Below are 27,427 nucleotides of genomic sequence, written 5' to 3' on the forward strand. Positions count from 1 at the left end.
ACAGTCGGCAGTGGAGCACCCTTCCTTGATTAAAAAGGGAACATTCCCTGCGTGGACGATGGCGCGACGCTGACGGACGCCCGCTGGCTGCAGTGGAGCTTCGGCGTTAGACGCATTACCTCACTGGTTGGCATGGGTAGCTTTTTCTTACCTAGCTTGCCCCCAGCATCTGACTTTGCTGCCAGACATGTGCCATGCGCACAATGCTGCTTAATTGATGGCATCACTTAAAAGCCTTGGCCCTAAAGTTGGCATCTAGTTTAATATCCTAAGTGCCTCGGCCCCTCTTGCAAATTCCCAGAGGTGCCATAGGAAGAGAGCTTAGTCAATACAGGCTGATCGACCACTCCTCTTTCACTCAATGCCCAAATAAGTTGGATTGAAAAGCCATAAGTTCTTATATCCAGCCAGTTTGTTTCCAAGCAAGATGACATCATTATGCGATAATGAGATGATGCCACAAGTCGCCTTTGGCACAGTGACCAAATGTCTTTGCAGCTCTGTCTGAACCTGATGAACCTTGGCTCCATTCCAGATTGCCATTTACTGTACAGCCTACTGTACTATCTGTGTGCTGTAATTGCTTTTAAAACTAGCAATTTATTCTCTTTTTTTTTTTTTTTTTTTTTTTTACGATTGTTGAATTGCCATTATGACTCGTTTGGCAATTTTATTATAGCACATTCCAGGTTGGTAAACATGATGCTGAATCAACAATTCCTTTGTGGCGTTTACTCTGTGTACGTGTTCATGATGTCAATGAGATAGGGGGTCTAAGGGGCAGCAGTGGCTCAGGAGGTAGATCGCCTGCCTGGGAACCGGTGAACTGTCCTTGAACAAGACACTGAACCCCTAATTGCTCCCAATGAGCAGGTTGGTGCCTTGCATGGTTTGCTCTAGCCTGGCTAATAAGCCAGACCGAATCAGCCGGTGGCAAAAAGAAATTGCCTGTGATTTGAATCTGGCTTATTAGCCAGGCTAAGTTTGCTCCGCCATCGGTGTGTGAATGGGTGAATGTAATGCACATTGTAAAGCACCTTGCATAAAGGCACTATAAAATGCAACATTAATACATTAAAAAAAGAAAAAAGATAGATCCTCCGTTCAACTCAACTCAGCTTTATTGTCACATTACAGGTCTAAAGAAGTGGGAGAAATTGTTTGTCGTACAAGCACCATGCATCATTGCAGTTTCAAGAAAGGTGGAAAGGGCCCGTTAGCTCAACCGTCTGGGCACCTAGGCTGCTGAGCCAGCGTGCCGCGGGTTCGACTCCTGATCCTGTTGGCCTTTGCCGTGTGTCTTCCCCCCCCATCTCTCTCCCCATTTCCTCAGACTACTTTCATCCTATCAATAAAGGCAGAAAAAGCCAAAACAAATATTTAAAAAAAAATAAAGGTGGAAAGAGACAGAAACAAAAGTATAATAGGGTTTAAATGGCTAGGGTGCTGTGTTTTTCCCCTTCATGGTGGAGAGTTTAGATATCAAACATATGAAAGCTGGAATGCTTTATTGTTGCTTGCCTATTCATCGCATCATCTCCATTATGATAAGTAGAAAGGCATTGAATGGACATGGTATATAATGTATGTGGAACTCCATATGAACCTTGTGTTTCTCTGAGCTGTAAAGAGAACTGGCTCTGACCCCATTCATCTCCCTGTGCTCAGAACTCTGTCACAGACGATGCGAGGATGTGACTGTCTCACATAGATTATGTAATTCATTCATGGATGACCAGGATCTAAGAAAAGAAAAGATATGTCTGTCTGTATAAATGCAATATTTACCTATCCCATAACCATTATGACTGACCTAAAAATACAAGTGAGTATAATTATACCCCCCCCACCCTCCTTTCGCTGTAAATATATCAGGAGTGCACAGGCACTGTTGGTGTGGTTACGTTTAGGATTTGAAGAGCTTAACCCAGGCTGAGGCTGATTCCCCAAAAAACTGTGGAAAAACGCTAAGTTTCTATGTCAGTGGTTCTCAATGTCCAACCTTTTCATGTCAAGGACCCCCAACATTTCTGAACGCCAACCCCCATCAAAATATGTTGTTTCAGGGCCTCCGAAGCAAACATTAGACGATTAGATGTTTGATATTAAAAAATGTGCACAAATGTTGATGATTTTTCTAAAATAGCAGATCTACAAGCTTATAGCACAGCACAAGGTGACGTGCAATGAGCTTGTATATCTGCTATTTTTTAGAATAGTTAAAGTATAAAATGAATGGTTACGGCTGCCTATCGAGGCTATCGAATTGCTTCCGACAGTTGTGACGAGAAACGAACACGCTTTATAATAACACATTTCCAGGTAAATGTCCACAAAAGGCCACAGGCTCAATCGTAGGGAAATGAGTTTTGACCATGTGGGAAAGGGGAGATAAGGTTTCAAAGCCTGCTTCATTCTGTGTCTATACGTAACAGCAGCACTCTATTAATAGTAGCTCCGACTAGCGAGGATGGCACAGCCAATTCATCAGCCTGTCCCTTACTCAGTCCACACTCCTACCAACTGCTACTTAATGACCACTGATGAAAATAGACATTTGGAAACTCACTGGAAGAGCTATAAGGGCATGGAGGAGGTTGAGACAAACAGACATACAGACATAAGAGATATATACACATAATATAAGAGGATGGATATGGATATGTGGTGGTGATGAATGCTCAATCAATATGAGACATTTCATCGTGAGGCATGAAGATCAAAATGAGAAGGCGACGTCTACTGGTGACACTTGGTATTACACACTTCACCAGTTGACAATTCATAAAATATTGTGTCATGCAGGTCCATAATCCATGCACCCCGTTTCATCATCGAAAACAGAAATTGTTGGATTTTAAAGCATGAAAAATAAAATAAATGTATCCAGGACGTCCAAAAAAAAGAGCTTCTGACGAATGTTCCGGGTCAGTGGTTCCGGGCCAGTGATCTTGAAAATCCACTGGCCCGGAATTTCCCTTAATGTCTACCCAGGGACGTGTTTGTTTGTCGTGTGTTCTTGACTTCTCGTTGGTGCAAAACCGACCCGAGAAACCACCGTGTGCGAGTTCACTTTGAGTTTAAAAGAAAAAGGTTAATTCACGCACACTCCACACAGAATCTTGATTTATTTGTCGACGTTTGTCGACCGTCCCTCGAGACATTTTCTTCTTCAAACGACGGATCTTCGGGATATTCATTCGATGCGTGGCCGCAGTAGAGACAAGCGAGTGCTGTGCACGTTACCTTCTGTTCTCTGTTTCCGATAGGACATGCTCCTGCCTGCGGGTGTCAGCCAGGCGTGGTCTCTGGAGGAGGTGACTGCAGTGAGTAGTTCAGAGGGACGTCCAGACCCACCACTGGCCCTACTATGCTCAGCCATGTCACCACATAGTTCACCCGTCTGAAAAACAAAACAACTCATGCCATTAAGACCCAAGGCCAAATTTTCTCACACTTTCAAGATTCTTCAAAAATGTTCAAAAATAGCAGACATACAAGCTCGCAGCGTGGCACGACACGCTCAAATTGAAGCTGATAAATGGCTTCTCTGTTCTGATTCGATGAAGAGTTGGAGAGATAAGGAGACCACCTGTCACTGAACAAACACTCCTAGAACTATCCCAGACATGGGGCAGCGGTGGCCTAAGGGTTAGAGGAGCGCCCTTGTTGCCGAAAGGTTGCCGGTTCGATTCCCCGGACTGGCAGGAAAAATCTGGGTGGGGAAGTGATTGTCATCACTCACCCAACACCACTGAAGTGCCCCTGAGCAAGGCACTGAACCCCCAACTGCTCCCCCCTGGAGCTGCTTAGTGGCCAACAGTATAAGACTGTGGTTCTACTGGTCAGCTCCCAGGTTTTAATGTGTGTGTGTCTGTGTGTTTCTATGTGCAGGGCATTGATGAAAATGAGCACTTGTGCTCAGCTACTACCCTGGGTAAATAAAGGATAAGAAAGAAATCAGAGTGAAACAGCAATGATTACTCGGAATTAGAAATTCAACCCCATCCCATCACCTTTAATAATACTGATCAGTACGGGTGCAAAAGAAAGATGGAGACCAACCTCTGTTCAAGCAGAGCTGCCTGCATCACCGGCCTCATGAACTCCTCCGTTCGACACGGGTGGAGGACGAAGAAGGACTGGCCCAGAAATGGATGCTCCTATCAGGAAGAACAATCACACTCATCATAATCATCACAGACATTTACTGTACACGTAGGCAACAATGCTAAGCCTGACCCATTAAGAGCTGGAACGCATCTGTGTTTTAAACTTTAGCTGTTGAAAAATAGCACATCTATTTTTGAAATATATACTCTTGTAGGCTATGCGGTGCTACGTTGCAACTTGTCTATCGGGCCATGGCTCTTTAGCCGACTGGTAACGTACGCTCCTCAGGATTCATAGGTCCCGGGTTCGCCTCCCGGCCGTAACTACACTCTTTCACAGTGAATGTTTTTAACTCAAATCTTTGCTTCTGGGGGTCCCTGGACCAACATATTTTGGGTCGGCAGCCAAACACACACATAATTGTTGGGGTCCTTGAGATGAAAATGTTTGAACACCACTGATATAGAACATATAGAAGAAACGTTATTCAGAAAACTGTTAGGATTTAGAAGACATTATTTTGTAGAATCAAAAATAAATAAATAAATAAAGAGTCTTTTCAGACCCCTTTCAGACCCCCCAGGAGTACTTGAAGGGTCCCCCGGCTAAATGAGTGGTAACTCTGAGTTTATTAATTTGGTATGTAGTTCACTCTCAGAGTTAAACTGGGGATCCCTGAAATTAAAAAGCTTGAGAATCAATGTTGTAACTTGTAAATGAAAGAAGAAGTACAGTAGTAAACACTAGTGAAGGATGAGAAGAGATGAGACGTACCTGCTGTGTGATGGTGTTCAGCGGGCTGTGCTGCACTCTGAGTCTGTAGCTGGGATGAACAGATCTCCACACCTCCTCCAGAGAGAGACTCCTACCACCTGACAGCAAACACAACACAAGATTAGGGGATCAACGGTTAATCTGACTAATCGATTTAATTGAAACATTGATATTGAAATATATATATCGATGAATAGAGGGTATGCGCATGCATAAAGTGAATGGCAAATCCAGTGGCAAATTGAGTGGCAAAGTGAGTGGAAAAGTGAGTTTAACATTGTTTAACGTCGTTTAATGCAATCAAATAGGACTTTTCTGTTTGGATGTATATGGGCTGTCAAGGCCAGAAAGTATTTGTTTTGCTACTCAGTAGGAGTTCCCGCATAACTTCCGGGTTTGATGATGATGTCACGCGCATACCCTCTATAGTCAATCCCTATTTTGGGCATGTTATTATAAGCAATTTGAAAATACCCGATCTACAAGCTCACGATGTGTTGTGATCCAGCATGTTGTGAGCTTGTAGATGTTCTATTTTCGCACAACACTCGACAAAGTATAAAATAACGCTTAAGTGGTTAATTGATTAATATTTCATCAATATAAAAATGTGCGCACACATATACACACACACACACACAAACACACAAACACGTGCACGCGCACTCACGCACGCATGCATACAAACACGCACATACACACACACACACACACACATACACACTACTGACCCAGAGTGGAGACTCTAAAATAGAGAACAGGTGTGCTGTAGCTGCAGGAGTAAAGGACGTGATATTCATATTGAAGCACTGTGCTGCAGTGTTCCGCTAGCACACACACACCATCATCATCCCCATCATCATTTCTGGAGTCAACTGCATCATCTGATGAGACGGAAGAAGAAAAACACATCTGTGGAGAGAGGGGGAGAGAGAGAGAGAGAGAGAGAGAGAGAGAGAGAGAGAGAGAGAGAGAATGTTGAATAAAGTAGAATCTTTACCGTCTTGTCCAGGGGTTCCCAAACTGGTGTGTGCACCCCTTGTGGTGCACGAACGCCCTCTAGGGGGTGCGTGACATGAAAAGGTGAATGCCGGTTTTATGGTGTTATTTAACACAAACTGGTAAAACACTGTTGTAAGGAGATGTATAGAGCAGCCGTGGGAGTATACAGCAGCTGCATGTCTCTCAGTGCAGTGACAATCTGTGATAATTTGCCATAATCATATACAAATATATCCGTTTCAGCAAAATACAACAAGACTTAGCATTAGGTCAGGAGGTAACAGGGGGTGCACGGCCAAAAAGGTTTGCGGACCGCTGGTCTTGTCCATTGTTTATCTGCAATCTACTGCAAACTCAGCGTAAAACTGTACAGTATTTATTTTCTTTGCTTGAGGATCTAATGAATTTGGGAGGGAAGAGAGGTGACCTACAGTACAATATGTGACACTGCTCTGCTCTGGTTACTAATCAACTGCAATGCATCTACAACCACGTCCACAGATGCTGGTAGCATTAAAACAGGGGAATCTGTGATATTTTAAATTTTATCTAAATCTATGATATCTATGATCTATCTAGTATCTATATATATAGCGAAATGTGTTTTTTCAGAAAACTCTTAGGATTTAGAATAAGTTGTTTTATTGTTTAGCAGATCTACAAGCTCACTTTGTGCCGTGCTGCAAGCTTGTACATCTGCTATTTTTTTACTTTAAAAAAATCCTTGAAAGTGTGAAAAATGTTGTATTATATATTTTTTTACACAAATCTTCCCTTCTAGGAATCCCTGGCACGAAACAATTTCAGATGGGGTTTGAGAGGCATTAGTAGAATTGAGCTCAGGTCTTAATGGGTTAATCTCATACCAATTTGTAGGTAAAAAAATAAATCTGACTGGATGCTTGACTATCCGATCACTCAAGATGCATTGCAGTTTTTCTTTCTTTTTCTCGTGGTTTTTCTACTCTGCTGGTGTCCCACCTGTTCTTTCAGGTCCCCCTCTGTCCATCCGTCTGTCCCTGGGTCTTCTTCCTCTGTCCACCTGTCTGTCTCCGGGTCTCCTTCAGGGCTGGACTGCATGAAGACTGTTCTCGTCGTGGTCTTCCTCATGTAGCCTTCTGCTGAGCCCTGTGCCACAGGACAGGACAGTGAGTGACATCACACATCTTCTCCTCTGTGCATTAAAGACCAGTGGTTCCCAAACTTTTTCATGTCAAGGACCTTGACACTAATTAGCCCGCAGACCCCCATTTGAAAACATATTCCAGGGACCCCCATAAGAGAAGATTTTTACGGCTCTAGCAGTGATTCTCAACGTGTTTTATTTCAAGGATCCCCAGTTTGACATGCATATTAGTCTACATACCCCCCCATTTAATGACATTTCTATCTCTGGGACCCCCAATTTATATTGTAAAATCAATGTTAATTTAACTCTGAGAGTGAACCAAAGTCTGACGTCATTTACACACATCCTACCTTGGTCCACATTCTGAATTATTTTCTTACATCGTGTCAAATAAGAACTGTATTCCAAAAATAAACAAATGATCCCCGAGGTTTGACTCATATGGATGTGAAGAATCAACTGACGGCGAGAAAATGCTAATGTTACTGCCACCTGACCGAACTAGTTAAAATTACGCCAGAAACAGAATTTAACAAATATTAAATGACTGTCAATTAATTAACAATTTACAGTTCAAAGTGGTTAAACGGATCTTGATGCTATAAACTAATTTTCCTGCGGACCCCCCTGGAACCACCTCAAGGACGGACGACCCCTTGGTGCTCCCAGGGCCACAAGAACCACTTGTTGTCTTGGTCCCAGACTGTCAGAATGCTCACCTCCACCTGTCCCCAGTCCCCACACCCAGACTGTCAGAATGCTCACCTCCACCTGTCCCCAGTCCCCACACCCAGACTGTCAGAATGCTCACCTCCACCTGTCCCCAGTCCCCACACCCAGACTGTCAGAATGCTCACCTCCACCTGTCCCCAGTCCCCACACCCAGACTGTCAGAATGCTCACCTCCACCTGTCCCCAGTCCCCACACCCAGGCTGTCAGAATGCTCACCTCCACCTGTCCCCAGTCCCCACACCCAGGCTGTCAGAATGCTCACCTCCACCTGTTCCCACACCCAGACTGTCAGAATGCTCACCTCCACCTGTTCCCACACCCAGACTGTCAGAATGCTCACCTCCACCTGTTCCCACACCCAGACTGTCAGAATGCTCACCTCCACCTGTCCCCAGTCCCCACACCCAGACTGTCAGAATGCTCACCTCCACCTGTCCCCAGTCCCCACACCCAGACTGTCAGAATGCTCACCTCCACCTGTCCCCAGTCCCCACACCCAGACTGTCAGAATGCTCACCTCCACCTGTTCCCACAGCCAGCCGTCTCCCAGACTGTCAGAGAGCTGCAGGAAGAGCTGGCAGCATCGCAGGAACACTTCCTCATCCAGAACACTGCTGTTCATCTCTGATGACATGACTGACAGGAGGCAGAAAGGGTCAATCACCCACCCGGGATGTCCATGTTGTGCATGATACAATGTAGTGAGATCGCAATTAGAATGAGTCCATAATTAAATATAATTTGCCAAATGTCTGATTGTTCATTTTATGGAGGGTTTGTTTGTGTACAAGACCTAGCCCTGGAACATTGACTGTCATGAACATCACGAGCGTCATGTGAACCATGGCTATACAAGGCCATTCACTCATTGTCATATGGATGCTGTGTCCTGGCTGTCTGTCAGACACATTCATTGTCATATGGATGCTGTGTCCTGGCTGTCTGTCATTGTCAGACACAACAAACATCTCTCTCTGAGTCTCTACGTTTGCCACTGCATGACTGCACAGTGCACACACAATCCGTGTGGAAACGTGGCGACGGTGGCGGAACCACCACAGAACGAAATATATTTCAATGTTAATTTATTTGCTGCAGTGTGGTACTTACTTACTGCGGAGAGGAGCGATTTTGAATGACTGAGAGATATTCGTTACTTATGGCACGCAAATCTGTTTCTTTTCCGGGTTACCGAGGAGTGTTGAAGAAGGCGAGGTCACGTAACGACGACGTTGTGCGCATGTTGTAGCACGTCACTCGATCGGGTGGATAAGTAGGCCTATTATGAATTAACTCACTGACTCTATTAGACAAATATTCCTAATTCAAGGATGCCTAGAGACTAGAGTTTCATACTTGTCTCACCCTGGTCTGCTTCATTATTTTTCTATTATTTATTTTTATTTCTATTATTTTGTTGTTGTATGTAGTATTTACTAGCACAGTTCTGCGGAACCCTCCCAGACCCAGACAGTGCATGTGCATCTCCAATGCAGTCCATCTAACCTCCAGCTCCACTTTTCCTCCCACAGTCCCCAGTGCCTTTACCTAATTAGAACGAGTGTTCTTCTGGGGTCTTCTGTGTGACATCTCCTTCTTTAATATACTCCTGGGCTGGGTGACAACGTCACAGCTGTTTTTTGTTTGTTTTGTTAAACAAACCAGATCATCTTGTTCTTAGTAGTAGTAAATAATAATAATAATTCTATACATAGCCTATGTATTATTATAGCAAGGAATGTATAAGCACATATCTTATACAAATAGTAGGCTATACCTGGTACCAAAACCTGAATATATTTTAGTATGCTGTATCCCCCAACAACCACTAGATGGAAGCAAATACATTATTTGTGGGCTTCTTCTAGGGCTAGGCAACAGACTCTTTCACACTTAGAAGCCTTTCAGTCTTAAACCAGGAGTGTTCTAGGCAGGAGTATGGTCTTATAGTACTGTCACAGTTCATGAGTTCAAGTTCAACCATAGCATTCTTTCATTCTGAGCATCAATACATTATATGGATAATGGCCAGTGTTTTTGAAATAGTCTTTACCACAGAATAGATGGGAATTTATATAAATTACGCTAACATGGTATACAATAGAAGATTGTCCATCTGATTGCATGCTTGGCACACACACACACACACACACACACACACACACACACACACACACACACACACACACACACACACACACACACACACACACACACACACACACACACACACACACACACACACACACACACACACACGATGTCCTTAACGGTGCGTTTGTAGGTGGCGAGCAGCAGCCTCAAGGTCCTCAGGCCTGATCTTGCACTTCTTCGGTGATAGTCCGGCAGTTGGGGTTGTGGAGTGGGAAATTTGTTATATAGTCTTTTTTATTGGCCTAAAATATTGTCTATATACATAGCCTACATTCGTGAATCCACTTGATGACCGGCTGTCAGCATTGAGCAATTTCTTTTAGGAGTAAAAAAAAAGCAAACATTTTAATGTCAAACTTTCCTTATGCTTTAAGTAGCATGTGACATGTGGGTTTTCATGATTCTGAATCCATTTCATGCACAAAAAAACACCCCTTTGGCTAAAAACAGCCATAGCCACTTGCCCAAATGTGCCCACAATGTGCTGACCTCATCACATTTGTGCTGACCTCGTCATGACGGCTATGGTCGTTTTTTTGTGCATGAAAGTGTGTTTTTTTTGTGCAAAACTAATGCTTGGAATGGATTCAGAACCATGAAAACCCCCTAGTTTGACATGTCACATGCTACATAGCCTGAGCTAACGTGTTAGATTCTGGTCTAGAGGGGTGGATCGCAGCAGAGATTTGCGCACGCCCCGATTGGTTCATCGATCTGTCCGTCAGCCCCAAGTCCCTCCTCTCCCCCCCTAGTGCAGCACTACATCACATCATTTGGAGCGACGCCCACCCGGAAGGGTTGACTCCCACTTCTAGACCAGAGCAGCCAATGCGTTTCCCCAGGCTTTCAATTTTTGCGCCAACGAAAATGAAAGCCTGGGTACAGAGGCTACAACATGCTACTTAAAGCATAAGGAAAGTTTGACATTTTTGCCAGGATGTTAATGGTAGGGTCACATAAACCCCTATAAAAACATTGCTCAATAGCAAAAGCCGGTCAGCAAGTGGATTCATGAATGTATGTATATAGACCATATTTTAGGCCAATAAAAAAAGACAAATTTTGCACTTTAAACAAAAGAAGCCTGTTGGCTGCCGGACTATGAGGTCTTCAGCTGGTCCTTGTACCTCTTCTTCGGCCCCCCTGCCAGGCGCCAGCCATGATGTAACTGGCCATACAGCACTCTGTGGGGAAGTCGGTCTTGAGGCATTCGGATCACAGTTTGTTTTCGCCATTATCTCAGTATGAGGCACACGATCATGCCAGGTGAGGCCCAGGATGCGCTGTGGGCTGCGTCCAATATGGAAGCGCTCCAGGATCTTGTTGTGACGTCGGCATACAGTATGTGGTCCATGCTATACACATAGATGGGAATTTAATTTATATAAATGACGCTAACATGGTATACAATAGCAGATTGTCCATCCGATTGCATGCTTGGCACACACACACACACACACACACACACACACACACACACACACACACACACACACACACACACATGGCCCATGCTTGCACTGCTTTGCTTGGTGATGCTTTGACAGCTAATTTGAGGAGAGCTTAGCAAATAATGATTTTTATGGACCACTGGTCCCCTTTATCAGTAGCCAAGCTGTCCTCTTAGCCTACTCTTGGTTTATGATGTTCATCTTATATTTCCAAATGACCAGTTATGACCTGCTCCATCAACCATCACATTATAAGGGCAAGTAAGGGGCTGTGTATACTGTATGTACTCTAGACCCCTTGGGCGCCTTCTCTAGCCTACTCCCTGAGCTGAGTCCTTGTGATTGCGTGGCCACACACAAAATAATGGGGGAATCCTTGCAAATTGGCAGCACAGCACATAAAACTGATTTATTATGAATTTGTGTAACTTTAGATGTTTCTTTAGTTCCACCAATGAAGTGCTGCTGGCCCACAATGGCAGTTGAGGAAATTTGGAATAGGACTGGCCCTGTATGCCAAGTCATGTTAATTTCCTTACATGGGAAAGCAGATTTCCTGATTGGAAGAAGATAGAAGAATCAGAAATACAAGAGGGACTGCAGCATAGCTTAAACTAAAGCAGATAACATAGTACTGTACAAGTAATGGAATGGATTCAGTCTCATGACAAACATCTCAATTCGCTATGTCTACATGGTGTGGGAACGAGACACCTTTTTTTCTTTACCGTTTTCTTTTTACACTAACTTTCAAGTCCATTTTTATCTTCCAATGGCCATTGGGTGCTGCTGAATTGGCTGATAAACTTTGCTGTAGATCAATGCAAATAATGTCAAGACGTAATTGGCAAAAGATGGCAAAACAAGCCATTTATTGAAAGAATGCAAAAAGAAAAAAGTAAAGAAAGAAAAGAAACGTGAATACGGTTTTTAATCGAGCAAATTTCCACAGTCAACACGAAAAGTCCTCAGAACGATTCTGCCCCGGGATTTGTTCAGAGGCAGAGAAAACAAAGTTTTTTTTGTTGTTGTTCATACTCTTGAAACACGTAAACCTTCCAATGAAGAAAAAATAAAATAAAATCAAACACTTTGTTTTCAAAAATCATACATATAATATATATACATTTTCTTCTTACAGCATTTACACAGTTAAAACAAAACAAAGTACCACAGAAGAACTCATCTGCCCTCAAAAAATAAAAATTAAAGAATGTAGAAAAGCCAAGCATGATGAAGATGCAGCTGGAAAGACATCACCATTAATGCTGAGAGAGTGAAGCAGTGGGGTCTCCCTGACATGGGAGCAGGGGTGTACCCATATCAGGTACTCCATGATACCAGAAGGTATGTCTTTATTTTGTGGGAGGAGGGGTGGGGGACTGTACCATGCTTCTACAGCCTGGGGGTGGGGGTCAAGGTTTAGAAGTCAAGTTCAATCCGCTTTCAATTCAGGAACAGTTCAAACAGCAAATATGCCATGAGAACATCTGTCAAAACTAATCAAAGAATGCTCTGTTGATAGCATGTAAAATGCATTTTCTTTGTTATTTTCTTGTCTGAACTGAAAGCGACCTGAGCCCAGTCATGGTTTTTGCTGTGACACACACAGAAGCCAAGCGGGACCAGAGACGAGAGAAGAGCTAAAGCACAGAACAGACAGACACATGGACACTTGGTGGATGCATGACTGAGGCGCTGCATTCACACTAAAATATGGCTTCAGGCCTTGAGATATGTCACCACCTTGTACAGACAGAGGAAGGAGACCAGAAGAGGAAGAGTTATTTGACGGTGGGTGCCATGGTGCCGCACAATTCAACTATTTAGCGGCAACTCGCTTTCAAAGAATATGTGAAAGTTAAGAAAATACTTGGACATCAACAAAACAGGCACTGACTGGCCAACGAGGAAATGGAGAGACAGCCATAGACATAGAGAAAGAGTGAGAGCTGCTGCGTAAATTAAAATCGGAGGGAACCAACAAGACCGTCCCTTCTTGAAAAAACGACAGTGTTCTTCAACTTGCTGCTGGTACTAGCCGTGTGTTTGGGAAACAAAACAAACTGTGAGAGAGGGTCCTTTGTGCGTTTTTGTCAGTATTTTGATTCACATTTGACCTCCTCTATGGAACTGCAACCACATATTATATACCAGGTAACAATGATGTTCCTGAACCGGTGTCATCTGACACGGTGTAATTTGGAATGACCTACTTTCTGGGTCGTGGGCTGTTCGTTGAAAAGCACTGCTTTGGAAACCATAAAGGCCATGACACACAGATGAACAATTTTGCTCAAATCTGGATGGGAAATTTCAGCAAAGACTATAACCATGGTTATGTCTGCATATAGGACGTAGAATCCACTATCAATGAACAGGCCATACCTGTTTGTTCAACTTCTCATAACATGAATTGAAGATATATCGAGTTGCGAATGCTTAGGGCTTTGCTGATGGCTGCTTAAGAGATCTTTCACACTACTGGTATCATTGACAATTGTTAGCATCACATGATACATATACTAAGAATCCTTTTCACAAAATGTCTCGGGGAAACAATTCTATGGAGCCCATGTTGGTTGATAATCCTTATCTCTGTTGAAAGCAATGTACGTACTGTAGCTCAAACACGTTGCCTCTAAAATGTTCCCCATGTCTATTTAAGCTTCTAAACATGACCCTACAATGTGTGACCTTCTCTGATGGACTCTCGGCGACAGTAGCTGTGTGAGGGAGAGATTGAGTCAACAAGTGACAAAGTGGCTATGCAATAGGCATGTGTTTGGGAGCAGCTGAGCATGAGTGTGTGAGCAATGAGCATGTGTATGTATCTGTGTGTATGTGTGTTCGGCTGTCGCAGACACAACACCATAACAATGTCCCCTTCTCCTTCCTCTGTCAACCCACACCAGTGCCTGGATATAGCATTTGCAGACTCTGGCTGAACATGTCAAAACTGTTCTCAACATTTTGCACGTCAACGTTAGTCATTGTCATCATTTCCACGGTGGTTACCATTTGCGCGTCCAGGTAGCTCATCAACCCCCCCCCCCCTCATTAATGTAACATACATTAATAGCAACTATATATTCATTCTAGAAACCGAATCTGATTTTCTGTTCATACAGTTCCTTAAAAGTCACTCGGTGTGCCAGCATTGCTGATTGTCCAAAGAGAATTGTGTGTTTTGACAAAACGGGCTGAGCTCGGTGTCAACTTGTGCGTGTCATGGGATCTTTCTCCAAGCTTTTGAGCGTGGCAGGCCATTTAAAATGACACATTGCCTTGTTCACCTTGTAAAAAGCAACTCAATGCAGTGAAATGCATCATGTTCTTTGTTGTTCAAATGTGTCGATCATATAGTAAGTGCTTTTGTGGCGTCATACTGTCAAATTTTGTGTTAAATGGGATGCTAGTCGGGCTTTGTACTCATGTCCCATATCCTTCTGTTTTTATCTATCTCAAATAAAGAGAGTCCATTTGTTTGTCCAACGGGCCCATTTGTTCTTAAAAAAATAAAAAATAAAAAAAAATAAAGAAAAGAAAAGGAAACAAAGAAAATGTGTTTTTCATTACTGTGTATGACTGTCCATTCAATTTAGGTTCTAGATACAGGGATGTCCTCATGTCTGCCTGTCTGTTTAGAAACATGCTTTTCCATGTGTCCATCATATTTGAAGTAAACCATATACAATCTTTGTGTCCATGTCCATGTGACTGTCAGTTACAGTTAGAGTGGTAGACATGTTGGTGTCTATCTATCTCTCTGACTGTCTAAACGTGGGAAGTTTCTGGTCTGTCTGGCTGTCTATGCTTCTGTACAGTCTCCAAGACAATGCGATACCCGGTCTCCCTTTCATTTTGTTCCCAACAAATAAGAGACTTTCCCATCCAATCCGTCTGTCCAATTTTAGTCTCAAGTCTTCCTCATCTGTCTGTCCCACCAGTCATCCAAACGTAGAAACCATTCCAGCAGTTTTTCCGGTCCATTCAAGTTGCCGAACCCTACCCCTTACACGTGGGAGACCTTCTGCGTCTCCCTGGCCTGCTTGATGCTGTACAGCCACTTGATGACCCTGGCGTTGCGCTCCACAGCCGAGATCCCGTAGGGCACGCGCTCTCCGGCCTCCTCCTCCTCGTCATCGCCCTCGTCCCCGTCCGACAGGCCCTCGTTGGAAGAGTGCCTCTCCGACCGATCGCAGTCCGACGAGATCATAGACGCCGAGCGGAAGTTGAGGCTGACGATGTCCGAGTTGGCCCGCGCGAAGCTCTCGGGGCCGACCGCCTCCAGCTCCTCGGGGTCCAGCCCGCAGTAGTTGAAGAAGCGCTCCACGTCGGCGCCCGCCCGTGCGTACCGGTCCGACAGGTCCGATTTGGAGCGGTGCAGGGAGGGCCGCCGGGCCACGGACGAGCCCAGCTCCAAGTTCGGGTCGCAGGGCAGCGACTGAGGGGTGTCGTTGTCGCAGGGCGACTTAGGCAGGCGAGCGGCGGGCAGGGACATGGACAGGGGAGGAGGAGGCAGGGTCGCAGGGTTGGGTTTCGGGGGAAGGGGAGGCGCGGAGGAACTGCTCGACCGGGCGACCCGGAGCGGCTTGCCGTTGCAGAGCCGCAGGAGGTCAGAGGACGAGTGGGAGGTGAGGAGCGGGGGCAGAGGAGAGAGAGAGCGCTCCTTGCCTCCTCCTCCCTCAAAACCTCCTCTCTCGTCCAGCACTCTCCTGCTCAGGTTGAGGTTACAGCCCTGCAGTGGGCTGCGGCGACCCCCACCGTTGACGGGCGGGACTTTGAGCGAGTGGGAGAAGGATCGCAGCGAGTGGGAGGTGCTCGGGCTGGGGGCTTCTAGCGGTGGGTCGTTGAGCGTCATGGTGGATCTGTAGGTCAACGGCATCCTAGTGGGACAGAAAAACAAACTGTAAAAATGAAGACAGCATCGTGACACTAGATGTTGTCAAATGCACAAGATGCCATGTTTAATTAAGGCCACATTTAATGATGTTTTCTTTTTTTTTTAAGACTTGTTTTGGGGCTTTTCATGCCTTTATTGATAGTAAACAGTAGACAGACAGGAAAGGGGGAGAGAGATGGGGAGTGACACGCGGCAAAGGCCGTCGGGCTCGGGAGTCGAACCCGCGGCACACCGTCCAGCTGGCCTGGCAGCCTAGGAGCCTATGCGGTTTAGCTAACCGTCCAGGGCAGCAGGCCAATGATGGCATTTTGAGTGACTTAAAGATGGAGTGTCATCTTTGTATGTGTCTATGGAGTTAAGATTACTCTAATAGACCCCCAGGTGCAGTTATAATATTAAAATATCTCTTCCCTGTTTATTTTTGGTATCTTCCTGAAAGCTGAAAGCCTTTGAGTCAAAAGGCCCAATCGAAATACACCACTTTTGTGACATCATAACCCTCACCCCTCCCCAAACCCCTCCCCCATTTATCATACAACACACAGCTCTGGACGAGGCATAATTTTAACACTTTCTGTACACTCCTAATATAATCATAGTAGGCCTACCTGATGATCATGTTTTAGGGGGGAAAAATCACAGCACTTTAAGGCCACATTTAATGATGGAATTTTGAGTCAGTTAACAAAATAACAGTACCGGTAGTAATAATGTTACAATTATTCCAATTAATTGTCATCCCAAATCATTACCGTGATGGTGTCCAGCTCCTGGCCCCGCCTCCTGATGACCGCATCAGCGCGGCACTCTTGGTCCCACCCCCCAGCCCGTCAGACCCCGCCCCTGAGGGGGAGGAGGAATTAAGGAGGTTTTTCAGGATCTCCAGGTTTAAATTCTTAAATTCACTTGTCGTGGCGCACGTGTCCGACTTTGCGTTATTATTGGACGCTTTGAACGACGTCCCACCTCCATTTCCTCCTCCTCCAATCCCAGAGCTCCTCTTAGCGAGGAGGGCAGGGGGCTTGGCCAGGACAGGGGGCTTGATTGGCTCCTGTTTGGCATTGATGACCTCCTGGCTCTTGACATACTTGCCCTTGTCGGCTTCCAGTCTCTCCACCGCACTGAGGCGCTTTGGGTTGGGCTCAACCTACAGTAGAATACAATACATTCTGATTTAGTCTTTTTAATAACACACCATTTAGTTTTAGTCCTATTTAGACTTTAGTGAGGAATAAGATCTATGATGTCGGATGGAAACCTCATACATTATGTACAAAACCGTTACTTTTCAGGATTCAAATGAAACAAAGCAAAAATAGCAGACCCGAAGGTTCAAAATGTGTTGCGATTAGACATGTTTTGAGCTTGTGGATTTGCAATTTGTCCTACTTTTTACGGTAATTTGAATCCTGAAATATGGAATATGCCATGGAGATATGCAGGTTTCTGCCCGACAGCAACAATATGAAAAAAAAACTAGGGATGCACAGATGTATCGGCCACATAAGGGTATCAGCCGATATTTGCTGTTATCGGTCAATATCGGTATCGGCAAATAAAACTGACATTAACCGATGGCAGTAGCCGATGTTTATCTGTTGTTGATAAGCATACATTTTGCGTTGGATATGTTGGTGTGTTGGTTAGTTGTAGCCTACCAAGCTGTATATTCTGAACATTCATTTCTTGTATTGAAAATGTATTTGTTTCCCTGGCACAAAGGGGGTAAATAAAAACAGCAAACTAAATAAACAGTAGAGGCAGCCAATCATGCCTCTACCCCCTAATAAATCAATATCAGTATCGGCTAAATTGTCATTTTAAACATCGGTATGGGCCAAGAATTTCCATATCGGTGCATCCCTAAAAAAAAACAACAACAACAAGGATAATGCTGCTCCATCACGCACCCAGGGGACACCGCCCGCACTGCCCACCTGTCTCCTGAAGTACTCTGGGCCCTTGTTGAGGATGCGGAGCGGCACCGTGGAGCAGAAGGGCGCGGCCGGGCCCGGGGCCTTGCTATCTGCCAGGGCTGGAGCCTGCAGTGTCTCCGTCGGCATGGCAACAAGGCGGCTGGGGGGGGCGGCCGTGGTGGCAGCGGGCGTCGTGGGAGGCTCGACGGAGGGCGGGGGCGCCGGGAGACCCCCAAAACATGAAGACACAAAAGGGGGGGGGGAGAGGTGGAGAGAGGAGGGTGGAGAGGATGGGTGTCTATGAAGAGCCGAGCCCTCCTGCGCTCCACATGGCTGTGCTTGTGGGAGGAGGGACCCAGACAGCTGGAACCAGAGAGTATTTAAGTGCCGGTTCCTGCCTTGGTCACGCACACCGAGCACCCCCTGGCCTGTACTACTCTATGCTACTACTACTTGTGTGCGCGTGTGTCTGTGTGTATGTGTGTGTGTAGCCTGCTCCGTGACAGTATCCGTGTGTAAAAATAAGCATCACCTTGTAGCTCAGACACACCCTTGGTAACAGCGGAGACTTTGCACTCATCGGATGAATGTCTCGTATTAATGCAGTATGGTACCACAAGTAAGTATACTGTACCAAATATCAAAGTAGCAAACAATACTTTCTATTCATTTAACGAGTGTGTGTGTGTGTGTGTGTGTGTGTGTGTGTGTGTGTGTGTGTGTGTGTGTGTGTGTGTGTGTGTGTGTGTGTGTGTGTGTGTGTGTCACATGAAATACTATTGTGCTATTGCTGCCGTGTCAATACTATTTATTACAGACCCCAAAGTGAAACTTGTTTAGTTTATCTCAGTTTCTATTAACCAAACAAAGCTTTGGCCTTTACTAGACCTTAGCTAAAAGACGTGAGGTGGTGGGATGTGTGTAGGGGACAGTTTGGCCCCGCGGAAGGAAATAATATCCAAGTAAGAAGTGAGTGCAGGAGAGAGATTAGAGGAAAGAGAGAGAAAGGAGAGGGAGAGGAGAGGAGAGAGTGATGATCGCACTTCGGCTCAGCGGTGCGGATCAGTGCCTCCACAGGGCCGACACAGCAGCAAAGGATGATGGGAAATATCTGCCCTCCTCCCCCCTCTGTCTCTCCCTTCAGCCAGTCAGCCGGCCTGGAGAAAACCAAAACGAAGAAGACAGAAACAACCAATAGGATTAGAGCTTTGCGATGACATCACACACTTAGCAACAGTGGCAGAAACAGCTGGAGGCTTTGACACAAACACTCACGCAAACGCAAACACTCACGCAAACACACACACACACACACACACACACTAATATACATGATAGGAGGACACATGTATACAGACGCATGCACGCACGCACACGTGCACACATACATCACATCAACACACACTAGAGTACAAATTATCGCAGGACACAAACACACACACAAATGCTTACGGCCTGAACGCACGCACGCAAAATAAAAGATAGAATACAAATTATGAATGGCTAGCCTGATTTTAGTGTTCAGTTATTTCACTCAGGAGACCCTAGGATTATGTATTTGTAATAAAACATTAACTTAATGTAACAAAATGTAAGCAAGTTTTGTCGATGACTCCAGCTGAAATGATGGCTCGTTCATGGGGAACAGAGAAGCCCTTTAAAAGCTTTAGATGAGGACACACCCCCTAGGTTGAGTTCAAGGCTTTCACAGTTGAGCTTGAGAATGCTGAGTCACCATTTGGAGCCTTGACACTGATAGTGGTGGGACTATGAATTATAAAATCACTGAATGATGGCAGCAGCAGCAACACTGTACAATGAGATCAGAAATCACGGATGCACGAATGCACGCAAATAAGTCTCAGCAGTGGACCAGTTGCAGTGAGGAATGGTTCATAAATCACACAGCTAGCTGTGTTTTGGGGCCAAGGTTTAGTACTTTTTTGCTTCTGCAGTAGATAAATAATGCTATTGTTTATGTGAGTTTGCTTTTAGTGTAGCTGGTCATATTTTTTAGAGGAGGGTTGTGGGATAATATAGATTTTCATGTTACTCTACTTTATTCCATTTATTCCTACAGTAGTGTCGAAAAGTAACCCATGAATAAACAATGCAATAAAGAGGAGACTGACAGAATTAATTAATAATTAATTAATAATTTATCATGTCAATAAAGCTTGTTGAATTGACAGAGACCAGTCTCTTGGCTTATGGATGAGGACATAAAAGGTTTTAAAAATCTAAGTCATGCATCTCGTCCAGGCTGAATAATCACAACTCCACATGTTAACTTTAGTTTAGCTCATATTATTTTCTGACAGGATTCTCAAGGCGAATCTATAGTCACTGAAAATATAAGCTAGTAATGTTTGCCTTCATTTATGCTGTGTTTACCATCAGGATTCTTTAATTTGCAGATTCACCCAACATTGTAATTACCTGATCAACTAGTATTGTATTACTAATTTACTATCTTTACTGTCTTGTCTTTATACATTTTGATGGATTGGAAATGGAGGACCCTGATGTAAACAAGTCGTAGTGTTTTTTCTGGTTTTATCCTCTTAGCAGTATTTGTAATGACCTGTACCTTCCTTGAACTGTACCCATTCTGCAATCTGTTAATAAAAAATTCAGTGTCTCCTGTGGTGGGCAGATTCAGTAGGTGGCAGATTTAGTTGCCTTTGCCTCCCTAGGAGGCGCCGCATGTTGCTTCACTGGAAAACTTCTAGCCCCCCTGCCACGACATCCTGGCTAAAAGACCTGTCATCCTTTATCCACCTAGAAACATTTACATTCTCAATTAGAGGCTCATTGAATAATTTCTCTAGAACCTGGGACCCTTTTCTTTTATATATTAATTATTTAACTGCAATTGATTAATGTCCTTATGGTCATTTCTTGACTACACGTTTCTTTCTTAATGTTTTTTTTGTTTTTGTGGCTTTCACCTTTATTTTTTATGGAGGGACAGACAGTAGGCTGACAGGAAATGGGGAGAGAGATGGGGGGAAGACATGCAGTAAAGGCCGTCGGGATCGGGAGTAGAACCCGCGACACACTGCCAGACTGGATTACCAGCCAAGGTGACTGGACCACTGAGCCATGGCCCAGGCCACACATTTCTTTCTTAGTCCTTTTTTGTAAGTCATGTTTATTATTCTATTCTCCCCTCAGGGCTAGCGGGTGGATGGGTGGGTATACGTTAATGTTGGTTTTGTTTTGTCATGTTTGTTGTTGTTGTACTGTGTAGTATGTTCCTTGTATGTCTTAAAAATGGGAAAAACCCAATAAAACATTATTTAAAAAAATCAATCAATCAAAAACTGTCTCAGCATGATATTGTTCTAATATTCAACTAACTACTGTTTTTAGCAGATCTCATTTCTCATTCTGTCCTGGTCCTGTTTCTGCTCAAACAGCCTCTGCAAGGGCGAGGGGGTTGTTTTTTTGCTGCTAGATTAATCACAGCTTTCCCACCCCTCAGGTCTAGAGTCAACAACAGTAGCTAAATGACCTAATTTGGGTTAACAATTGGAATGTAGTTTTAATTAAAACGTTGTACTGTGTGTAGGGGGCTCCCACATGCTTCCACCAGTCAATTTGCTGACTACATGGCTACAACAGTTAGGCTTTAATTCCATCTGAGGATCTGTTGTAAGTCATCTCTCCTCTCTGCCCTCAGGTTCCTGTCTTTATTCGCTGTTCTGTCTCAATAACTCAAGCAATGTTCTCTTTTTTTCTTGCAAGAGGCTTATACAGAAAGTCTGGAGGACAATGTTTGTATTGAGACTTAATACTCACAAGCTGAAACTGTAGAGGATGATATTTCTACTGAAGCTTACTCAAAAGTTGAAACTCTGAAGGAGTCAATAGTTGAATTGAGGCTTAAGGTCTTTACACACCATGAGTGTTTATTGCATGCAATTAATTAGCTTTAATTCAAATTGTTTCTATCATGAGTACATCCACACAGAATGCAAATATTAAATATGAGATGCTTTCTCGACACATTCTGAGAAATGAAGCGTACTCCAGTTTCAGCTTTTTGAGGAAGCCTCAATACAAAGATTATCAAATCAAGTTTCACCAAGTAGTTTCGAAACTCTGGAGGATGATATTGATATTGAGGCTTACTCACAAGCTGAAACTCTGACGGATGATCTTTATATTGAGGTTTACTAACAAACTGAATTAGTGAAGGATAATCGTCATTCTGCCATGCCCAGCAATTAGGCCAATAATTCAGTTGTTATGGTTCAGCAAGCAGGCACACTTACCTCATTAAAAGCACTTTGTTGCACTACTGTGTTGCTCGATGTAACTGATTTGTATTTAAGTAGACCTATAAATTAGACCACAGTTGCTGAAATCTATACACTAACTGTGCAGTGTGTAGATTAGTAATCAATATAAGCCTACTCTTTTGTTTTGTGTGTGAAAGGGTAGAGCTACGGTATTGTTTTAGTTGTTGATTTTCAGGTGTGAAAATTACATTTGACCTTGGCGTTCAGGCTCTGCTACATATTACTCACAGCTCAGCATAATTCATAGATGAGAGCAGGAATAGATATCATCACACACAAACCTTTAACCTCCCTCAGGGGGAAACAGAAACGGGAAGCTACAACAGATTGAAGATTCACAAGGGTTTATATGTCACTCACTCATACAGGTATGGGTATTGCCTACAGGTAGAGCTGAGACACTCATTCCTACAGCGATGATATCGGTGTGACAGAAAGAACAACTGGATATGCAGCTTAAATAGACCGCCACACTTGCTATAATGACAGTTACATAACCCCTGGAGTACAGTGCTTACTCGCAGGCTACGCATCATTTGGAGGATTTCTTTTTTACATCAACAATGGGATTATTATGGACATAATTACAACAATGTTTGTGTTTGTGTGTGCATGTGCAGTTTGTTCACTAACTGTATGCTATTGTAATCAGTGAGTGTGGGAGTCACAAGACTTGGCCAAAACATTTTATTTTTTTAGCCGAAAAGCAATATCACTGCACGCGACCAGCAAAACACATTATGTTTACAGAATACAATCTAAAGGTTACAGTAAAGGGCAGTACTGATCACGCTGCTCAGGTAAAACTTAGTTGCAAGCATGCTGCTATTAGAAGAGGATAAACACAGCAGAATGCGATGGAGAACAAATCTACGTCAAACTAGTAACTGCATCCAATCCTTGCGAAAAATGGCCAATCTACAAGTTCTGGTGGAGATGAATAACAAACCTGACTCCTTTCCATGATCTACACTTCACATCTCTGTTCACCAAAACATGGCTCTGCATGCTCCACAGTGGAGTTCATGTTATGGATATGGATATTTGGATTGTGATATTAAACGGAACATTATGCAATAGGTTGGGTTTTTCTTCAACAATAAAGTCAGTTATCGGTTCTGTGCTGTGATACTCCCCTTGTAAAAGACAACGGAGGCATGAATCTCCAATAAACGGTATTTTATTCAACTCTCTCACTAACAGTCTGAAGTAAATCTGGTGTCTGTGCAAACAAGATGCTGGGTCCAACTCTCCACCATACAAGATGCTGGGTCCAACTCTCCACCATACAAGATGCTGGGTCCAACTCTCCACCATACAAGATGCTGGGTCCAACTCTCCACCATACAAGATGCTGGGTCCAACTCTCCACCATACAAGATGCTGGGTCCAACTCTCCACCATACAAGATGCTGGGTCCAACTCTCCACCATACAAGATGCTGGGTCCAACTCTCCACCATACAAGATGCTGGGTCCAACTCTCCACCATACAAGATGCTGGGTCCAACTCTCCACCATACAAGATGCTGGGTCCAACTCTCCACCATACAAGATGCTGGGTCCAACTCTCCCATACAAGATGCTGGGTCCAACTCTCCACCATACAAGATGCTGGGTCCAACTCTCCACCATACAAGATGCTGGGTCCAACTCTCCACCATACAAGATGCTGGGTCCAACTCTCCACCATACAAGATGCTGGGTCCAACTCTCCACCATACAAGATGCTGGGTCCAACTCTCCACCATACAAGATGCTGGGTCCAACTCTCCACCATACAAGATGCTGGGTCCAACTCTCCACCATACAAGATGCTGGGTCCAACTCTCCCATACAAGATGCTGGGTCCAACTCTCCACCATACAAGATGCTGGGTCCAACTCTCCACCATACAAGATGCTGGGTCCAACTCTCCACCATACAAGATGCTGGGTCCAACTCTCCGCCTCAACCAACATGTGGGTACTTTCAATTAGCGCATTTCCTCCAGTCATGCATGGTTCACCTTGACACCCACCACACCCCCTCCTACTACTACTGCCTCCTGGCAATCAGATCTTGTATCAGTGGCTATAAATCAGGATATGAAAATAGAAAGGATCACCAAGCATATTTCATCCCCTCACCGAACCCCCCCCAGCCCCCCCCCCCCCCCCCCCCCTTTTTCCCTCACTGTATATGTTTCTTTTCCCTTTTTACCTCCATTATGATGAATTCCTGTTCTGTTCTTTGTCTATATAGAAGTGTCTATTTGTACGTCTCTAAATGTTTTGATGAATTGAACATGGTGGACCCTCTTGTAAACAAGTGTAATGCTTAATTGGGTCGTCCACTCACAGTTAACAGCTTTTGTATTGAGTGCTTAAAATGTACTGTAATTCTGCAAACTGTTAATAAATATTTCAATCAATCAATCAGCAATAACAACAACAATAATGTTTAAAGTAGAATAACTTGTGATTTACATTAACTTTGGGACGGTTAACATTTTATTTCCCAAAGATAATGTTCATCTTGTTTGACTGTGAGTCATTAAATGGTGGGTATATGTACCTCATGCTGTTTGCATTTCCGTCTAATAAAGTATTCAAATCAATCTTATCTTATCTTACCTTACATCTTGGCCACTAGTTTCCCCTCTGGGATGAATAAACTACTTATCTAGTGGGCTCCATTGAGAGCTGACCAGACCCATCTAGCTAATGAGTCATGACCGTATATGCCTGTTTAATGACTAACTTGTTAATCAGTATTAAATTAGAATGCTAAAGACCAGCCTGGTTCAATTATTCTCGTCATCCTTACAGTATTTTCGCACACACGCACGCACGCACGCACGCACGCACGCACGCACGCACACATGCGCGCACAAGTGAGGATTCATATCCATAATTCATATTCCATTCAGATGATTCTATCCAATATGTGACCTTGTGTTCTCAGAATCAGATTAGATGGGCCTACGTATATAATCCACAGTGTGTTGTACTGTATGTGCATCGGTGCATATAGAGATTGAGATGTGATTCTAATCTGCAGTCCAAATCCACCCACTGCTGATGTGGCTTACACACACACACATACACACACACGCAAACACGCGTGAGCACGCACACGCACGCACGCAAACACGTGTGTGCGCACACACACACACACACACGCACACCTCGTTATGAATATAAGTAAGACTTTAAATGCAATCTGTAAAAAAGGAGTTTTTACATAATATGCTTAAGCTCTATCTATCTACACACACACACACGCACACAGTTTGTGCTAATGCAAAGCAGACACAGCACTAGCATGGCCATCTCATTGACAAACATCAGGAATATCCACAAAGGCTTAAATGAACTGCAGAATGCCTACAACTGCTTTTCAAAAAAGGAAAAAATATAGTCTATATACCAGTAAGACGCCCTGAGGGCTCCCAGGCAGGCCCTGGGTGACGGCAGACTGCTGGGCGAACGCTGGCACTTTGGCATGGGGGGTCAGATCAACAAATGGAATGAATTCTGTACTGGCCATATATGGAGCATGTCTAGAGTGTACAGGGTTTGATGACAGATCAACATATGGAATGTCAGAACAGGAAGGACGGGTGGGGACGGATCAACATATGGAATGTCAGAAGACTCAGAACAGGTCAGCTCCATATATGGAGATCTAAGGGTTTGAGGTTTGAGGTCAGATGTAGAGTTGCTGGCCGGCTCCATATGCAGATCAAGGTGATGAACGAACCAACTGGAAATGATATGGCCAATTGGCCATGACATTCCCATATATGGGGAAGGGCCCCTGGCGATGCTACATACTAATTCCTACACGGGTTGTGTTTATAACCACGCCCCTGGGTAAGTTAAGTTTACTGAGGTTAAGGTTAGGTTTCTGGTTTAAGGTAAGTCGCGGCGATGTCGTCTACGTCGCGACTACATATATGCCCATATATGGAGATCCCTGATGATGTCACGTGATGTCATGTGATGTTACCTGGAGGCGTGTGTGACTAGGCGTGATGTCACGATGCGTGACCATATATGGAGGCGTGGGGTGACTAACAGACGGGAAATTGCGACCTGCGGTCGCAATTTGAAAACAATCATGTATTCACTTTATAATAACTGCCACCCAATGTTTTTTTTGCTTTTTCTGCCTGATAGGTTGAAAGTAATCTGACAGCATGGAGAGAGAGATGGGGGGGAAGACACAAGGGCTGTCAGGCCGGCTCAGCAGCCTAGGTGCCCAGGCGGTTGAGCTAACCGTCCGGGCCCACCCAATGTTTTTTAAACAACCATAGATTTCACAAAACGTGGCAAATCCCTGTCTGAAACTGGATGAGGGATTTAGAAGAAATCCACACCTTTCCACCACTGTGGTTGAGTGTGCCTGCATTGTAATGCCTATACGGGCCTGTAGGCTTCAGCTGAAGAGAGTGAGAGGCAGTCTCTCTGTCTTTCATATCACTGCGGTCAAAGCTACAGTATACTCTTTCAGCCTGTGTGTAAAGATGCCATGATGACTGGAGCTGAGCCATTGAGAAGGTAGCAATGACCTCATAATCATAATATTTATGGTCCACAAACACCATTATAAGCACTCACACACACACACACACTCGCACACACACACACACACACACACACACACACACACACACACACACACACACACACACACACACACACACACACACACACACACACACACACACACACACACACACACACACACACACACACACACACACACACAGGCCTAGTATCATAAACAGTGTGGGACAGTCTCTCATTAACAAAGAGAGTGTGGGTGTGGGAGTGTGTGTAGGGGCGTGGGGGGAATGCATCATCCTGGCTCAGCCCTTCTGTAATTAAATGAGGGAGGGTGGCACACACATATGCACGCACACGCGCGTGCCCATCACAGCTGTGTCTCTGCATATC

At 44.3% G+C, this 27,427-nt stretch overlaps 2 protein-coding genes and 1 long non-coding RNA gene across 6 annotated transcripts in view; all 3 read right to left on the bottom strand.

The window, feature by feature from the left end:
* Positions 1-1,109: 1,109 nt before the first annotated feature.
* Positions 1,110-8,998, bottom strand: atg10 (ATG10 autophagy related 10 homolog). 3 transcript variants are annotated; one of them, XM_079529491.1, is made up of 7 exons: positions 8,862-8,998; positions 8,269-8,387; positions 6,871-7,017; positions 5,730-5,799; positions 4,888-4,985; positions 4,066-4,163; positions 1,110-3,403 (listed from the first exon to the last, which is right to left on the bottom strand). In XM_079529491.1, exons 2-7 carry the CDS (start codon positions 8,383-8,385, stop codon positions 3,292-3,294), a joined length of 642 nt encoding a protein of 213 aa, XP_079385617.1. In that variant the 5' UTR covers positions 8,386-8,387; positions 8,862-8,998; the 3' UTR covers positions 1,110-3,291. The 3 variants fall into 3 exon arrangements, with proteins under 3 accessions (XP_079385617.1, XP_079385615.1, XP_079385616.1); XM_079529489.1 differs by having other exon boundaries at positions 5,619-5,799; XM_079529490.1 differs by having other exon boundaries at positions 5,619-5,799; positions 8,866-8,928.
* A 3,202-nt stretch (positions 8,999-12,200) lies between these two features.
* Positions 12,201-18,612, bottom strand: fam110b (family with sequence similarity 110 member B). Of its 2 annotated transcripts, none has more exons than XM_079530232.1 (3): positions 18,173-18,612; positions 17,015-17,409; positions 12,201-16,245 (listed from the first exon to the last, which is right to left on the bottom strand). In XM_079530232.1, the coding sequence occupies exons 1-3, from the start codon at positions 18,323-18,325 to the stop codon at positions 15,372-15,374; spliced, it is 1,422 nt and encodes a 473-aa protein (XP_079386358.1). In that variant the 5' UTR covers positions 18,326-18,612; the 3' UTR covers positions 12,201-15,371. The 2 variants fall into 2 exon arrangements, with proteins under 2 accessions (XP_079386358.1, XP_079386357.1); XM_079530231.1 differs by having other exon boundaries at positions 18,200-18,464.
* A 492-nt stretch (positions 18,613-19,104) lies between these two features.
* Positions 19,105-27,427, bottom strand: part of LOC306943691 — a 54,362-nt gene continuing 46,039 nt past the window's right edge. The window contains exon 3 of the long non-coding RNA XR_013792451.1: positions 19,105-19,335. This is a non-coding gene — a long non-coding RNA (uncharacterized lncRNA). The remainder of the gene's footprint in view (positions 19,336-27,427) is intronic.

Source organism: Electrona antarctica (genome assembly GCF_951216825.1).
Source record: "Electrona antarctica genome assembly, chromosome: 19".
Taxonomy (NCBI): Eukaryota; Metazoa; Chordata; class Actinopteri; order Myctophiformes; family Myctophidae; genus Electrona; species Electrona antarctica.

Coding starts and splice junctions, on each gene's coding strand:
- atg10 (XM_079529489.1), bottom strand. CDS start 8,385: ATGTCATCAGAGATGAACAGCAGTGTTCTGGATGAGGAAGTGTTCCTG. Junction 7,018..8,268: donor GGCTGTGGGAACAGGTGGAG/GTGAGCATTCTG, acceptor CCTGTGGCACAG/GGCTCAGCAGAAGGCTACAT. Junction 5,800..6,870: donor AGGGGGACCTGAAAGAACAG/GTGGGACACCAG, acceptor CTCTCTCCACAG/ATGTGTTTTTCTTCTTCCGT.
- fam110b (XM_079530232.1), bottom strand. CDS start 18,325: ATGCCGACGGAGACACTGCAGGCTCCAGCCCTGGCAGATAGCAAGGCC. Junction 17,410..18,172: donor GTGCGGGCGGTGTCCCCTGG/GTGCGTGATGGA, acceptor ATTCTACTGTAG/GTTGAGCCCAACCCAAAGCG. Junction 16,246..17,014: donor AGGAGCTGGACACCATCACG/GTAATGATTTGG, acceptor CTGTCCCACTAG/GATGCCGTTGACCTACAGAT.